Raw genomic sequence first — 16699 nt, forward strand, 5'->3', positions numbered from 1 at the left:
GTTTACAACTGGGCATCATTTGAAATATTAAAAACAAAATCTGTTTAAACACAATAAGTAGTTCATGCTCCAGAAGTGCTGTGCTATTTTCAGAGATAAGCTTTTTATAAATTTAAGATGCAGTTATTTTTAGGAGCTCTACATGAATTAAGGCTGATTCGATTCCACTTCAGTGAAAATTTAAATTCTATTTATTAAAACGTTTTGTATTTACAGACCAATTTGGTCATAAGGTTATATAATAAAGTATTCTTTACTTTTATTTGTCGCATTTGTCGGAAAGGTACTGTAGGTTATAGATGGAAAGCTTCTGATTAATTCCACTCACTATTGTACAAATAAGGTGGAAAGAGAATGTATGGTTAGTTCCACTTGTATATGTGAAAATTGAGTGGAAAATTACTTATTAATTCATCTTAAGATGGTAAGAATTAGGGGGAAAAGCAAATGTAACTTCCTCCTGTATTTGTGAAAATTAGGTGGAAAGCTAATGTATGGTCAATTCCACGTGTATATGTGAAAATAAGGTGGAAATTTACTGCTAAATGGGGAAAATTAGGTGGAAAGCTACTTTCCGATGAATTCTCAATTAATCCTCAATTGTAACAAATGAAATGGAAATTTTTAAAAGGAAATTTGCTCGTTTTTCATGCATCCGGATTGCACGGATTTTAGGCGAATTCACGTAACCTAGCGTAAAACGGAAAACTTCACAAAATCCTTGTAAAAGTGCTTTTAAAAAATATAAAAAAATATGTACACATAAGAACTACAGCGAGCTAGGCTTACTTGGAAGATTAAAAACTCCGGGTGAATCTAGTGTAAGATTGTCTATAGTTTTTCAGATAAAGTAGACTAGTAAATGTTTGACAACAGTATATGAACAAGTACTGGATAGAAGGAGCTGCTGTAATTTATTGTACTTATAATCATGTGAAAAGCCGTACAAAAGTTAGAATCGAATCGAAAAGAGAAAATCAAGGCGAATGTTGCAATCATTTTGCCTGATATTGCTGGCAACCGGTGCCAGCAGCAGCTACAACATATTCAAAGAGAAATTCAACGAGCAGCTGGTCACATATTTGCACGTTGGCAAGCCGCAGGTGCAGGACGCCCTGACGCTGCTCCAGACGGTCTATTCGCAGAATCGCATACACATCTATTGCCGGCGCGATCAGCCGCTGCGTTTGCGCAACATCTTCCAGAGCAATCGGCTGCAGCTGATCACCAAGGCGCCCAACGTGGACTATGTGCAGTACAGGGCGTCCACGGCACAGGGTGTTTACGAGGCGCATCTGCAGCGCCGCGAATGCCACGAGGGCAAACTGCTGGCGGCAGGTGTACAGCAGGTGCGCTACATAACGCTGCCGGCGCATGCGCACGCCTGCTATGGCATCTACACGGATCAGGCCTACAATTTGACCCTGCTGCAGGTGCGCTGCGACAGGGAGCGTGTGGCGCGCTTCGTCCTGGGCCTGGGGCTCTGGCTGGCCGAAACCTTCACGCCGCTGGGCGAGACCATATTCTGTGTCTATGCCGTGGCCATTGCGCTGGGCATCCATTTGGCCAGCGTGGGCGCCGTTTGTTTAGCTCTGCTGTCTCGCGGAGATCGCAAATTGAACTATTTGCGTCCAGTGGGCGCCAATTTCAAGCTTGTGCTCGAGCAACATCCGACGGGCGTGTTGCTGGCCTTGATCGCCGGTGCCTGGCTGCTGTTCAATGCCTGTCGGCAACATCGCGACCTCTGGCAACATCGCAAAGTGCGTCGCTTCCATTGTCGGCTGTTGCGACTGCTTGCGTATGTGCTCATCGGAGGCGCCTCGAATCATCCGCGCTTCGGCTGGTATTGCGTATGCCTGCTGCTGCCCTGGCCGGAGCTGTATTGGCTGCTGTGCTGGCTGCGTCTGGAGGCGGTTAAGATACAGCGTCAGGTGTTGCCGCCGCAGCCGCGGCGTTTGCTCAGCGAGCGCGAGTTTCTGGCCCAAGCGGGCTACGAGACGCAGCGTGCCTTGGGCAACATGCGACAGCGTCTGCGCGTCGCTTCGCCCAGCTGGGAGCAGTTGGCGCAATTACAGGCGCCGCAGCAGTTCGCACAGTTCCTCAGCTCCGGGGCCTACGAGGTCGAGAACCCGAGGACATGGAACGACCACGCTTTGCACACCACCAACAACAACAACAGCAACAACAATGTCAGCAACAGGCAGCTGCAGACCTTGGATGAGTCGCAGCAGGCAGAAGCTGTTATGCTGCAGCATCTGGCAGCTGTTATGAACAGCGACTCGAACATGTCCAATGCCATTAGCTCCTCCTCGACTGAATCGATCTATCACAATCTGCACTTTACGGGCTCGACGCGCAGCCTGCGGGGCGACTGAACGGAACTGTTCTCAAACTAAAACCTTCTCTGAATGACAGTCATCGGCTCAAGACGGTCACAAAGAGATTGCCTCTGGATAAAGACAGAAATTGAATTGACGCAAAGAGACGGCAACATCGAAAACACGACAGCAACCACAGCAACTGCGATGGCAACAGTAGCAGCAACATCGACGTTGCCTACAGCACCAACATTAACAGTAGCAGCAGCAACTACGGCAGCAACATCACCAACATCTATACCTAACAGCAATAACAAGAACAGCAACAACATGAACTGTGGCTGCAATGCTAACAACAGCAATAAAAAGCGTCGACAGCGACAACGACAATGCCAATAGTAACAACGGCAACGATACCAACAACGGCTACGATACCAACAGCAGCAGCAGCAACATCGACATTGTTGACTAACAACCGCAGCAACAGTAAAAGTAACTGCAATACTTGCAGAAACAAGCAGCAGGAACGGCAACAGCAGCAACATCAACAGCGTAACGACGGCAGCAATAGACAACATATAGGAATAGCTGCAACAGCAACCACCAACTGCAACAGCAACAATACTAATGGGAATTGCTACTGCAGCAGCAACACCAACATTGACAGCAGCAACACGGACTGACAGCAGCCACGCAAATTACGGGAGCAACAACTACGGCAACAACACCAACCACTTCAGCAGCGATGGTACAGCAACAGAAAAGAACAGGAGAAACAGCAACAACCGAGACAACGAGAACGGTAGCTATACTTAGAACGGGAACGAGCACCAGCAACAACATACATAATTGCAACTGCTGCAGCGAAGGCCAGGGAGCACCAACTGCACCAGCGACGACACCAACGAACAGCAGCAACATCAATAGCTCCCAAGAGCGACAACTGCCAACAGCAACAACTCGCAACAGCAACAACTCGCAACAGCAACAACTCGCAACAGCAACAACTCGCAACAGCAACAACTCGCAACAGCAACAACTCGCAACAGCAACAACTTCCAACAGCAACTACTCCCAACAGCAACTACTCGCAACAGCAACAACTTCCAACAGCAATAACTTCCAACAGCAATAACTCCCAACAGCAACAACTCGCAACAGCAACAACTCGCAACAGCAACAACTCGCAACAGCAACAACTTCCAACAGCAATAACTCCCAACAGCAACAACTCGCAACAACCCCAACAGCAACACGATCAATGAAAATTGCCACAGCAAAAACGGATCAGCCCCAATGAGTCTTATTTCCGATCGAGTAATAAAAGCTTCCAGTGCAAGCTTTCCGTCTCCTTAGTTGCTTGTGTCAGAGCATGTGGGCGTGGCAATATAGTTTAGTTTGAGGCATTACGTTTTTGTTTCAGACCTGATACAAGTTAGTATTATAAAAATGTTTTAGGCTCAAATAAAATATTACTTTTATTGTAAGCTAAGGCTGCCTAGAAGCCTCTCAATGCAATCCTAAATATCAAATTCGAAGCATCCCGTGTATTGCTAAAAGCATTTGAAAGTATTTTGTACTTTTTAAAGAAAATAAGGAAATTCATTGGAGGCTCCTGCACTCGCTGAGGCGGATGGCCCATTAACTTAAGCGCTCAATAACTTTGAATATAATTGGGGAGTTCATATCTTTGAATCCATTTCTGAGAACCGTTTATATCATATAAACACACTCAAACACACACACACACACACACTCGCACACACTCGCACAGAGCGTGGCCGGGAAACTGGTTAAAAGTGCGTGAAGAGAGCGTTACAAATAAGAGACTCAAACATTTTTGTCAGCCTCGGCAAGCTCCCGGGCGAGCACAGATGTAGGCCTATTAGTCCTGCATTTATCACGCACACAGACACAAATATAGGTGCACACACACACGCACGCACACACGCGCTACCGTCTAAACAGGCAGCAAAAGCAACAAGGCTCAGTCAAACATCAGAAACGTTCGAAAGCGGCCGCAATTCACCCCCCCCCCCCCCCCCCCCCCCCCCTTATATCCGCCGGCCCCCGCCCATGAACAGAGCCTGGGCAAAATGCAAATGTAGAAAATGCGCTTTGCCATAACTGCGTGTGTGTGTGAGTGTGTGTGTGTGTGTGAGTGAGTGTGTGTCTATGTGTGTGTATGCCTGCTGGACAGTTGCAGAACGCATTTCAAATCTAAATGTGGAACTTCAATCAGTTGGCGGTGCAGGTAGACTAGTCGGCTGAATTTTAGTTTTTTTAATACCCTGTACACATCAATTGTCAAAGGGGATATACATATATACTTTCAAGCGGATATGTATTGTATTATAATATTAATATATCCAACAATTCCTAGATTTTCTTTTATATTATATCTATTTACCTATTTATATAATCAATATATCCTGCATAACCCAGCTATCCTTCTATTTTCATAATCAATGCATACTCCATATATCCCATTTTTCCATTTAACTAGTTTTACTGTCTTATACTGTACTATAGATAATAATGCAGTTTCTTCAAGAATCTCTTGTCTTTCTACGGCATGTATCTGACTTTACTTGAGTATGTAAAATGGATCCATTTAATTTGTCCATCCATCCATCCATCTAGATTATTTTTATATCTAATCTATCTATCTATTAATATCTCATCTATTTTACATCCTATCCACCCATCATCTGCTTAATCTGTAGATTCTAACTAAATATCACTGATTTCTCTCTATATAAATCCAGTCTTATTCGATTTTTTTGTTGGCACAGCACGAGATATAGCATATAATGGATTTCATTTTTATTTCCTTGACTCCTTGCAGGATATCTGGTACCCAACCCCAAGTGCAAACTGAAACTATTTAATTTTTTATTTTCTATGTGCTGCCTCTAGCTTTGTGCTCATTGATGGTGGTTGGAAAATTGACTAAATGCAACGTTTCGAGTTCATTAGGGGGGGTTGGGCAGGGGCAGGGGCAGAGAGAGGGAGAGGGCGATGCCACAGTCCGCAGGCCCAAATGGGCCAATTTTCCCAGTCCTGTCGTGTCCTGCACAGTCGAACGATTCCAATTGGATTTTTCTATGCGAACGAAATTTTTGGTGTCGCTGCTTCGCTGACTCGTTGCCTATGGTGGTTGTTGTTGTTGTTGTTGTTGCAGTTGTTGTTGTTGTTGCTGCAGTTGTTGTTGTTGTTGATTCTTGTTTGGGACAGGGCGCAGCAAATGGGGTGGTTGGGAAAAACTGCATAGCTAGTCAATATTTTCCTGTTTTCTTTTTCTTTTTTTTTTTTTTTTGGTTGATGTCCCACGCAAGGATTTTTCGCAGTGGGGTTGCAAGCTGTTGTTGTTGTTGTTGTTGTTGCACAAAGTTACGTCAAAGGTCAGGAAACGGGCGCACATTGTGACGGTGGGGTTGGAAAAAGTGAAAAGTTTTCAAGTCCGATTGTGAGAAGAGTTGCCTTCACTTTTTGTGTGTTCTCTCTCTACTTTTATGTTTCTGCTGAGTAGGTTGACTTTTGAGGGTTTTATGGTGCATATCCCAAGCCGAAAAATCAGGATTTAAAGATTGTATTTGAGGTGTTGAAAGTTGATGCTATTTGAATGCTCAAAGCGAGGGGTTTTACATTTTAGTTTCGAGTAGGCTACAGCAACAATTCGCTTAACTTGAAGTGGCAAAATGCTCTCTACAAAGGCTGGTCAGCGAAATAATCTGATTAAATTTGTTTTAATGTAATTAACTTTATATTTTATAAGCAAAAAGACGTTTGCTGCAGCTCAAACAAAGTGTGCTGCATGCTTCTTGGCAAATACTCGACTAAATAGACTAGACTCTATAATGTACTGTTATTTTCCATAATTATCATTTCCATCTTTCATCAGATTGAATATGCTCAAAATATTCAAATATAAATTGCGCAAGATTCAAGATTTGTTGTTTTTGAGCGGATTTCATTCAATTCTGAGGATTGAAAACTGAAATAACTGGAATTCAGCGCAGTTATTATCCATTTATTCAATTTCAACTATTAATCCAAGCAAAAACTTGTTTAAAACTCAATATTTTAATTACTTTAATATAGAAAACTAAACTATGCTTAAAGCTCCCGTTAAATATTTCAACGTTAAATTCTCAATGTTAAAACTCAATTTGTTCACTTCCCACATAAATATAGCTATAAACACTTTAAATTAGCTTTTTTCTAGCTAAGTTTTGAGAATAACTGTGCGTTTCAATACAAAAAGTTTTATATTTAACTTAAATTAGAACTTATTTATTATTCACTAACCTGAACCATTTTGTTGTTTTGTTTGTGCTGCTGTTGTTGTTGTTGTTTGTTTGTTTGTTTAAGTAATAATTAAATCCAAAGGCAAATCAAACGCCAGCCAAAACTTAGATGCCGGCAGCGAATGAGAGAGGAAAAGCAACAACAAAAATCTTCGAGAAGAACTGAGGAAGCAATGTTAAGCGCACGTGTTAATTTCACTTTTGTTTTGCTGCTGCTGCTGCTGCTGCTGTATTTGTGAATGCTGTTTTATTTACATTCAATTTGCATTGCATGTATGTATGTACATATATGTGTGTTTGTAATTGTGTTGAACGAATATTAAATGTAAAATACAGTTAACGACACAAAACGAAACGCGTGCGTTTGTTGCGTCGCGGCCTGTGCAATTTGTTGTTGTTGCAGTTATGTTAATATGTTTGCTGTGGGCACTTTACGCAGCTTTAATTACGCGTTGTTACAATTTTCATGCGCAAGAACCGAACAATGAACCGCACGCAACAAGAACATTGGGAACAATGTTATGTTATCGTAAGCAGGCAATGCACGTGCCGCAGTTCAGCAGTCAACTGCAGAACTAGTTCGATTGCGCGGAGCTGTGAGCTAACATAAGGAGCATGTTCTTTGGAATAAGTGCTCAAAATTTGAAAATCACACACCTAATATATAAATTAATGTCAACAGTTTGTACAAACGTTATGATTAATGTAATGTACATCAATAGTAAATGCTAATTAAAAATATGCTGTTAATAGCTATAAACAGCTCATATAAGCAGCGGGAACTACTGAACATGAGTTCTGTTAGCGCACTGTTATACTCAAAATGGTAACGTTAACTTAAAAGATTATGGACCCCAACAGTCGATTTACAACACTTGACGAAATCTCTGCCAAACGTATTTGTTTATTGCTGTCTTTATTGGTATTTGGCGCTTTATTTATGTCAATTGAAAATGTCCGACAATGAATACGAACGCTTCGAGATCACAGACTATGATTTGGACAACGAGTTCAACATTAACAGGCCACGCAGACGCCACACCAAGCACCAACAAATTTACGGTAAGCAAGAGTTACAAATGTGAGACAAAAATTGTGAAATATTTTCGGTTTTGTCAGGCATTTGGGCGGACGACAGCGACAATGAGGGCGAGGACGAAAGCAGCGGTCGACGCGGAAGGCGTGGCTTGGGCAGCGGCTCCTCTGGCAAGCCCAAGGATTACACGGCGCCAGTAAGTTTTGTGGCCGGCGGCATACAACAAGCCGGCAAGAAGCCGAAGAGGAAGCAGGAGGAAAACGCTGCCAGCGATGAAAATGTGGACAGTGAGGCGGACGACAGCGACGAGGCGCGTCCATCATTTGGTCGCAAACAGCCGCAGCTCATGGACAACAGCGACGCCAACAGCTCGGACAGCTCTGCTGGGGCGGAGGAGCAGCCACCGCAGCGGCCCACAATGCGGAGCACAGCGGGTTTCAGGCACAGTTCGCACATACCAAGCAACCGGAATGTGGGTGCCTGGGAGCAGCATACGCGTGGCATCGGCGCCAAGCTGCTGCTGCAAATGGGCTATGAGCCCGGCAAGGGCCTGGGCAAGGATCTACAGGGCATCGCACAGCCAGTGCAGGCGCATGTGCGCAAGGGACGCGGCGCCATTGGCGCCTATGGACCCGAGACGGCAGCCAGCGTGGGCGGCCAGCCGGCCAAACCGCTCAAGCTCGACGAGGATGTCCGCGAGGCCAAGGAGTTCAAGGAGCAGCTAAACAAGTGGAAGAAGAGCGGCAGCAGCGACACGCGCGAAAAGTCTAACAGCAAGCGCTACTACTACAAATCCGTGGAGGAGGTCATTGCCAAGGGCAAGAAATCGGATCATCTGCTCTCCGAAAAGCTGAGCAAGCGCCTGGGCAATGTGCCAGTCATCGACATGACCGGACCGGAGCGCCGCGTGCTCAGCGGCTATCATGCCTTGGCCCAGAACAAAATCACGCCCGAGGAAACGCTGTACGATGCGCAGGCGGGCGAGGAGAAGGGCGCCACGCCCGCCTCCGTGTTCAGCATGCCCGAACTGACGCACAATCTGCAGCTGCTGGTGAGCCAGTGCGAGCAGGAGATCATTGCCATAGATAAGTCGGAGCGCGAGTGCGCGGATCGGCAGACGGCGCTGGAGCACGAGCAACAGCAGCTGCTGGAGCTGGTGCAACTGGAGCGCAATCACATGAGCACACTGGAGGCGGCGCTGTCCCGACTCGAGCAGCTCAGCGAGAATCCCGAGCTGAGCCTGGCGCAGGCGGAACGGCTGTTCCTGGAGCTGCAGCACGACTATGCCGCCGAGTACAAAGAGTTTGGCCTCGCCGATTTGGTGGCTGGGGTCATTGCGCCTCTGCTGAAGCGCGAGCTGAGCGACTGGCAGCCACTGGAGCAGCCCACGCAGCCACTGCAGCTGATCAAGCGCTGGCGCGGCATTTTGCAGCAGGATGAACCCGAGCTGCTGGAGCAGCAGTCGCGCAATGTTTTCGATCCGTACTCCTCGCTGATCTGGGCGGGCGTGATGCCCTCCTTTAGATCTTGCGCTGCCAGCTGGCAGCCCAAGGAGCATGCGCCGATGGCCTCATTGCTGGATGTTTGGGCGCCGCTGTTGCCCACTTGGGTACTCGACTCGGTGCTGGAGCAACTGGTGTTGCCGCGCCTGACGGCGGGCGTGCGCGATTGGGATCCGCTGACGGATACGGTGCCCATACACATCTGGATTCTGCCCTGGCATGCCATATTGGGCGTCAAGCTGGAGGAGTCCATCTATCCGCAGATACGCAGCAAACTGGGCGTGGCACTGCAGGCCTGGTCACCGCAGGATCGCTCGGCGCGCGCCATGCTAACGCCCTGGCAGGCCGCATTTCCCGAGGAGCAGCTGGTGCAATTTCTGCTGCGGCACATCATACCGAAGCTGCAGGCGGTGCTCACAGAGCTGGTTATCAATCCGCTGCAACAGAACCTCGAGCTCTGGCATCAGGTGTGGGAATGGCACGAGCTAATACCCGCCGAGCATATGGCCCAGCTGCTGGACAAGCATTTCTTTCCGCGCTGGATGCAGGTGCTGGTCATGTGGCTCAATCAGTCGCCGGACTTTGCCGAGATATCGCGCTGGTATGCCGGCTGGAAGAGCATGCTCAGCGAACCAATTCTCCGGGAGCCCTGCGTCAAGGAGCATCTGCGTCGTGCTCTCGATATGCTGCATCGCGCCACGGATGCGGTGCTCCAGCCCACAACTGCCCCGCCGCCGCCCATGCCACCAGTTGCGCCCGCTCCTGTGCTGCTCGCACCCGTGATGCTCGTCGATGTAATGCCGCCCGCTCAGCTGGAGTTCAAGGAGCTCGTCTCACAGAAATGCGCCGAACTGGGCATCATATTCGCACCGCTGCCCGGTCGACGGGAACTGGGCAAACAGGTGAGTTGCAAGCGCGCGGAATTTCTAACTAAACTTGTATCTTTTATTTAAGAGTCGGATCGCATTGCATCACCATATCATATAGTTGCTCAAAAATTTGGGTTTCTTCAGGAATCTTGGCATTTAGGAGCTCACATGCACATCGTGCTACTATATCATATAGATCTCTAGGAATAATCGTTCGTAAAATAAGTTTTTGTATGAGCACCTCTTCTGTGCTTCAACATTTCTATGCCTAGCTCCGCACGAGCTTCAATTTTGTCCCAGCATGAACCTCGCTATAGGAACGATCGGTTAGTTTCCAACCGGCAAGTCTGCAAACTTCTTTTGAACCAAGCCAGTTCGAAGACAGATTTCCAATATATTTGGCCCAAAATAGTTTGATTATTAACTGAGGGAAACACAGCTTTAAGCATGGGACCAAAAAAATTTGTTATATGGCTAGTTCGAGCCTAAATCAAAGTATTAAAATATTTTCAGTAGAGCAGGCAAATTGCCATTTAAATCGTGCTTATAATTGTGGTAAATCAGGTCTCTCTTTTTCTGGTTATTTTTCATTTTTTTATACAAAAGTTATTTATTTTTTTGTATAAAACAAATATTAAAGCATTCTTTCTTTCAGATCTACCGCGTGGGCAAACTCTTCTGTTACATCGATCGCAACGTTTGCATGCTGAGCGATGTCAGCTTCACGAACTGGCAGCCGGTGGGACTTAATCAACTGCTGGAGCGTGCACAGACGGGACTTCTCTAGGGCGCAGTTCGACCAGTCATGATTATTGTTAGAGGCTCAAAAAGGCGCCCATTCTATCCCATTAGATATGTTAAAAATAACTCTTATTCAGTTGTGTATTTAATAATTGTATAATACATTTAATATATATAATATAAGGATATAAGTCGACTTTGAATTTGCTCTAAAATATATTCTCATTTAGATGTAAAGATTAAATACAGCAGAAAGAGAGAGAGTAACAATATGGAAGAGAGAGTCGCAAGTAAGTTACTTGTAAAATGAGAGTTTGAGCGGCGATAAAATTCATTGAGATTGGCAACACAACATGTCACAAAATTAAAGCCTTGAAAACCTGTAATTATGGTTTGAATTTATGAGAATCGCATAGAAGGGCAATATGTGTAACAAAAAGGGTTGCATTTGATTTTTAGCGCTGCTCCGTACTGTCTAGGCTTTATTTAGAACATCTTTATTTAAAAAGCATTTAAATCTTTTCCTACTACTCTGAATTCACTTATCGGAATGGATTTGCGCAATTGCTGAATGAGATTTTGTCATGGAATGTGTAATGCATAGAAGGAAACATTTCGGACATCTTCCCATAGAGCAGATATATGTTAGGTCAGCATCAACAGTCGAGTCGATGTCTCCTCGGTCTCCTCGTCTATCTGTTTCTATGCGAACTTGTCCCTTAGACTTAAGGCGATCGTCTTGATAGATATTTAGACTAAACTTGGCATTTATTAGTTTCTCTATGTGTCCCATATATGTGGTCGAATTGTAGATTCTTATATAGCAAAATATTCTTTTTTCTAAAAAATTTTCCTTAAATTCAGCATTTACGACTTTTACTTTTCTCACATAGCTGCGCATGTCTACAAGAGTACCAAATCTTCGGCTACTTTCTGATTTGGTTTTTTGTTTTATGTCTGGGTTTTTGTTTTTGTATTTACATAATTGAAAGAAATATTTCTCAGCTAGTAAATGCTCATTTTGACTAACTCAACGATATTTATTGTGTGGTTTATCAAGAACGCAGGAAGTCGCTGCCCTATCAGAGGTATAAACACAATGAGCACTGGGCCTACGCGACTTACCCAATTATATTGTACACACAAATATTTATGCTCACAAAAAAGTTTGGTATTGATCAAAATGTGGCTAATCTACACACTTATCGCAGCCATATCTATGAGACCTTATCACTTGCATCAATTGTGCGTATTTCGGAGTCAGTCAAATCTTTTTTCCAGTGGGGAAAAACTGCCTTAAATAAAACTCAGCCTTAGGTCTCTGAGCGTCGAACTAGTATGCGTGAAGTTGCTGGTTCAACTTTTAATTCATTTATTTCTTAAGCAAATTTGTTACTACTCATAAAATAATATTCAATTATATTAAAAATATATTATGATTAATAAATTATTCTTTTGTTTTATTTGCTTGACATCATTTTTCAACTAGATTTTGAGAACAAGCCCAGCCGAGGCGAAGAAAAAACAAGTTATTCTGATAGAATATTTGAGATTTAGTCGAACTTTGTTTAGCTGAATCGATAAGCTAGAAAAAGTTATTACATGAGTTGTTTGATTTATAAGTTGCCCATTAACACTTAAAGATTGCCAATATCAAAGACAGATAAAACAGGCAGCTTATCAGAGATAATAGCTAAAGAGTTTCGATTATGATGGGGAAAAACATTTGAACGTAAGAGAAAGAAACGCAATAAACAATTCTATAAAGTAGAATACAACGAACTGAGATATTTCTAGGTAGACCTCGACATTCCCCTAGTTAAATTTTCAAATGCAGCGCAGAATTTACAACTTCTCTAAGTTATCGTAGAACTCTATTGCGTGCTCGTGCTGGGTCGTGCCGTAAAAACCCAGCACGCGCCCATCTCTAATTGTGACCAGACGAATTCGTATGCGTACCAAGGTCAGATTAGGACTCTACGAAAGGCCCCTATCGCTAATAGAAACCCTCTTCGGCTCGCAGCGTTCAGTTGGCTCTCATCACTTGTTGCTGGCGGTCATAAGCGCGCGTTCTTTTACAAAAACGAACTTTTTAGAGAATTCTAAACAATTTTCACAAAAATTCCAAGCTAATTCTGTAAAATTACCAGAGAGTTATCTGAAGATTAACACATATAGTCCCTTCAATGAATAGTGCCATAAATTCTTATCAAAAGCAAGCAATTTATCAAATTCAAAGTTTGGCCGCGTTTCTGTTTAGCACGTACTTGGGCTAAAGTTCTGCCCTGAGCTGGGTAATGAGAGACCGGGTTTATCGCTGAAGTTGTGACAGTTGTAAAGTGCGCGCGAGTTATATATAAATGTGCATCATAATGCAATTGCAATATAAGTAATTGTTTCAATTTTGCACTCAGCCCAAGTGCTACCACATCCATGGTTGTGCAGGTCAATAAACGCAGTGTGCTGCTGGTGCTGCTCGTCCTTCTGGCTTTGCTGCTCGTCTCGCAAAATCTGCGGCAAGCCCAACAGCTGGCAGCTGCCCACGAGAGGCGTCAAGGCCATCAATTGCAGGCGGAGTCCCTCACGCTTCGGGACATAGCCGCAGCGGCTTCGCCAAGCACCGAGGAGCCCAGATGGTTGTCGGAGCGCAGCCAGGAGCTGCAGGCGCTGCTCAAATGTCGCAATCGTCGTCTGAGACTGCAAAGACTGCAGCACGGCAGCTACTGGGTCATCCAGAACCTGGTCATGGGACGCGAGAGTCGACGCATGGGCTGCGCCGAGTCCATCACCTACACCACAAATGGGGATTACACCTTCTTTGACAATCTCGAGACGGTCACCGAGCGGTAAGCGCAGCCTTTTGCTTAAAAATATCTTGAATTTGAATCGCTTTTCAAGGATCGTAACTGTTTTAGCTTTTAAATTAGGGTACTTTAAGCACGTTTATCATTTGAATAGTTTTTGTATTTTGAGCATATTAAGTAAATTTTACTATTTTAATTACGAAGAAGGAATTTCCAGGCTAATAGCTCGAGCTAAAGTTGCCTTGCTTGAGAGTACGTAAAGTCTATTGGAAAAAATATATATTTGTTTTTTTTTTTTTATTGCTAGCCCAACAAAGTTTTTGTTCATTTTTGGTTCCAATATATTTTTCTGTCTCAAAATTATGTCAAAAATGTTACAGTCCTTTTTCAAGAGAAGAATCTGAAGACCTAAGTCCAAAATCGATAAAAATCGATCTATCGAAGTCGTTTTGGCTGTTCTTTGAGCATATTTCGATAATCTTAAGAACTACAGTTTTTAAACTAAGAATTTAGTTTCTTGTATAGCACAAACATATCCAGAAAAGTTGAATATTCTATGTGATACCTCGCACAGTTGTCCAAATAAATGTACAGAACTTATTTTTGGAGAGACAGCTTCGAGCTTTGGGATGTACACAATTTTTGAAGGCACATTTAAGTCCAAAAAAATTCAAAGCGATCGGACTTTAGGCACCGGAGTTATTCAAGCACGGATTTAGCTTTTGGCTGGGTTTTAGGAAGGAAGAAACATGCGTGCTTGTGGGCGAAAAAGCTAGAGCTATTTTGAACAGCAGCTTAGACTTGCTAGACGATTAGAGCTCTTGCTTATGGTTTTTTCTAGAAATCTGCCAGCTTTATGTATTTTATCAATCATGAATTTGTGACATCCGCTTGCAGCTGGCTGGGACCAATCAGTTTTGCGATACACACGCCCGGCTACGATCTGAACGCCACGCTGGATGCCATACAGTATGTGAGAAACTGTTTGCCGGGCAGCCAGTTGATCAGCGATTTTGTCAGCTTTCACATTTACTTCTCCAACGAGCATATGCCGGAGTATGTGCCCCGAGACGAGAACGACGCCCTCAACTGGCCCTTTCGCTGTGTGGATGAGGAGGGCAACATGTTGCCGCCGCCTTATGCCGCACAGAACCGTACGGCCATGTACAAGGTGCAGGCGAATCTGACCTATCCGATAAATGTGGGCCGGAATATCGCACGGGGCGCGGTCAATACACACTTCATTTTCGCCTGCGACATTGAGCTCTATCCGAGCCTGGGCCTGGTGGATCAGTTCCTGGACATGGTGCAGCGCAACAATAGTGTGCTGGCTATGAGTCCAGGCCAAAAGCCGCGAGTCTATCCACTGCCCGTCTTTGAGCTAAAGGATGGGGAGCGTGTGCCCAATGACAAGGCCGAGTTGCTGCCCCTTCTGGAGAAGGGTCGGGCGCAGCTCTTCCATGCGAAGGTCTGCACCAGCTGCCACAAGGTGCCCGGCTACAAGGACTGGATAAATCGCACGGCCAGCGTCGCGGACGATCTGAATCTGTTCAGCATGACCGTGCGACAGGGCAACTACAAATACTGGGAGCCCTTCTATATCAGCGACAATACGGAGCCCATTTTCGATGAGCGCGTCACCTGGGAGGGACAGTCCAATAAGCGCATACAGGTGGGTCAAATATTGCTCGATTTGCTCTTCGTTCTAATCGGAGAAAAGTCATAAATCGATATTAAGAGAGAGCAGGGGCATAAAATGTACCGATTTCTTCAATAGAGCCAAGTTTGTTAAGGAGTTTTTCATAAACGAAATCAATTTTGGGCAGAAAGAAGGCTGTAAGACTTTTGACTTTTTGATCCAGCATATCTACGCTTAATACTGTTGAGGTTGACTCTTACTATAGTTTCCATATTTCTAAACAAATTTATAATATGATATATCAAAAAGGAGATATAATATATTATATTTATAAGGCCCTTCTCCTTTCCTTAAACTGATTCAGATTTGAACAAAATCCCCTCGATCAGCTGTTCACAGTGTGCCCAGCAAAAGTCTGGAACTTAGGGTCACACTGAAAAATATGATTCCACTTAGCTTGCTTGTGTGACCGTTCCTTTCGAAGGACATTATGCGGTCACACTGCGTAAATGTTAATTTGTATAAAGCACTTTGTATTATTTAAATATAATTAATTTAATATTGTATGAAAGATGGAACTTAAAGATGAAGATAAAAAAGGAACATTTTAAAATTACATTTTGCAGGGAAATTATGATTATAAAAAATCGTAGAAAAATAGTTTTTACGGTCTCTTTAGGCCATTTTATTCTTTTGCAGATGCACAGGCACGAAGTCATAATCAAATCAGTTCCAGGAATTGCACTTATATAATTTCGTTAAATGTTATTGCTTGTCGATCCTTAAGATCCTTTCTCATTTTAAAGCATTGGAAATCGTTTAATTTATACCCTCTAACTGGGTTCCTTTCAGGGCTATGCTATGTGCCTGCTGGGCTACGAGTATCATGTCCTGCATCCTGCCTTTCTGGTGCACAGTCCCGGCATTAAGAAGCCCGCTCGCAATTCGGTGCGCGCCAAGTATGCCAAGGAAATGACCAGGTTTATCAAGACCAAAATTGAGCCCGAATATCGAGTACTCTACGGCAAGAACAAGAATTGCGTGACGTGACACGAGGAGACGAGACAGGCCTTTGCCTGTCTTGCGTTCAACTAATATAAACTTAAGTTAAGTTGTAAATATTTAAAATAGTTCAAATAGTTGGATGCATATTTAAAATATGTTTATATTTAGGAAAGGGACACTCTTTGAATGCAGCTCGCCTCGATTCTGTTTATCTACCTTCCAATTTTTGTTAAATAAATAATCAAGTAAATATGTAATTGATAGAAAAATATTGATATAATTATGTATTAAGTAAAATTAAATTTATAAAAGAAATGTACAAAATAAAATTTTATAGGCAGTTTCAAAAGTAAAAAAGTTTCCTTAAAGACAAGAAAACTCAATGAATTTTCAAATGTTGGAACGGCGAGATTTTTAAAAAAAATGAAGTACTTATTGTACATGTAGTCTAACGGGACTCTGCACACCAAATTTG

General features: G+C 43.9%; 3 protein-coding genes across 3 annotated transcripts; all 3 read left to right on the top strand.

Moving 5' to 3' along the window:
* The first annotated feature begins 925 nt into the window (after positions 1–925).
* On the top strand, positions 926–2396 carry LOC115759143 (nuclear envelope integral membrane protein 1). The gene has a single exon (XM_030699993.1). It carries the CDS (start codon positions 987–989, stop codon positions 2373–2375), a length of 1389 nt encoding a protein of 462 aa, XP_030555853.1. The 5' UTR covers positions 926–986; the 3' UTR covers positions 2376–2396.
* Positions 2397–7333: 4937 nt separating this feature from the next.
* LOC115759076 (septin-interacting protein 1) lies at positions 7334–10880 on the top strand. The gene is made up of 3 exons (XM_030699906.1): positions 7334–7690; positions 7748–10068; positions 10691–10880. Exons 1-3 carry the CDS (start codon positions 7582–7584, stop codon positions 10820–10822), a joined length of 2562 nt encoding a protein of 853 aa, XP_030555766.1. The 5' UTR covers positions 7334–7581; the 3' UTR covers positions 10823–10880.
* A 1948-nt stretch (positions 10881–12828) lies between these two features.
* LOC115758665 (beta-1,4-glucuronyltransferase 1) lies at positions 12829–16491 on the top strand. The gene is made up of 3 exons (XM_030699403.1): positions 12829–13622; positions 14478–15252; positions 16072–16491. Exons 1-3 carry the CDS (start codon positions 13210–13212, stop codon positions 16267–16269), a joined length of 1386 nt encoding a protein of 461 aa, XP_030555263.1. The 5' UTR covers positions 12829–13209; the 3' UTR covers positions 16270–16491.
* The last annotated feature ends 208 nt before the right edge of the window (positions 16492–16699 follow it).

Source organism: Drosophila novamexicana, unplaced genomic scaffold (assembly GCF_003285875.2).
Source record: "Drosophila novamexicana strain 15010-1031.04,08,12 unplaced genomic scaffold, DnovRS2.1 tig00000193-arrow-pilon, whole genome shotgun sequence".
Taxonomy (NCBI): domain Eukaryota; kingdom Metazoa; phylum Arthropoda; class Insecta; order Diptera; family Drosophilidae; genus Drosophila; species Drosophila novamexicana.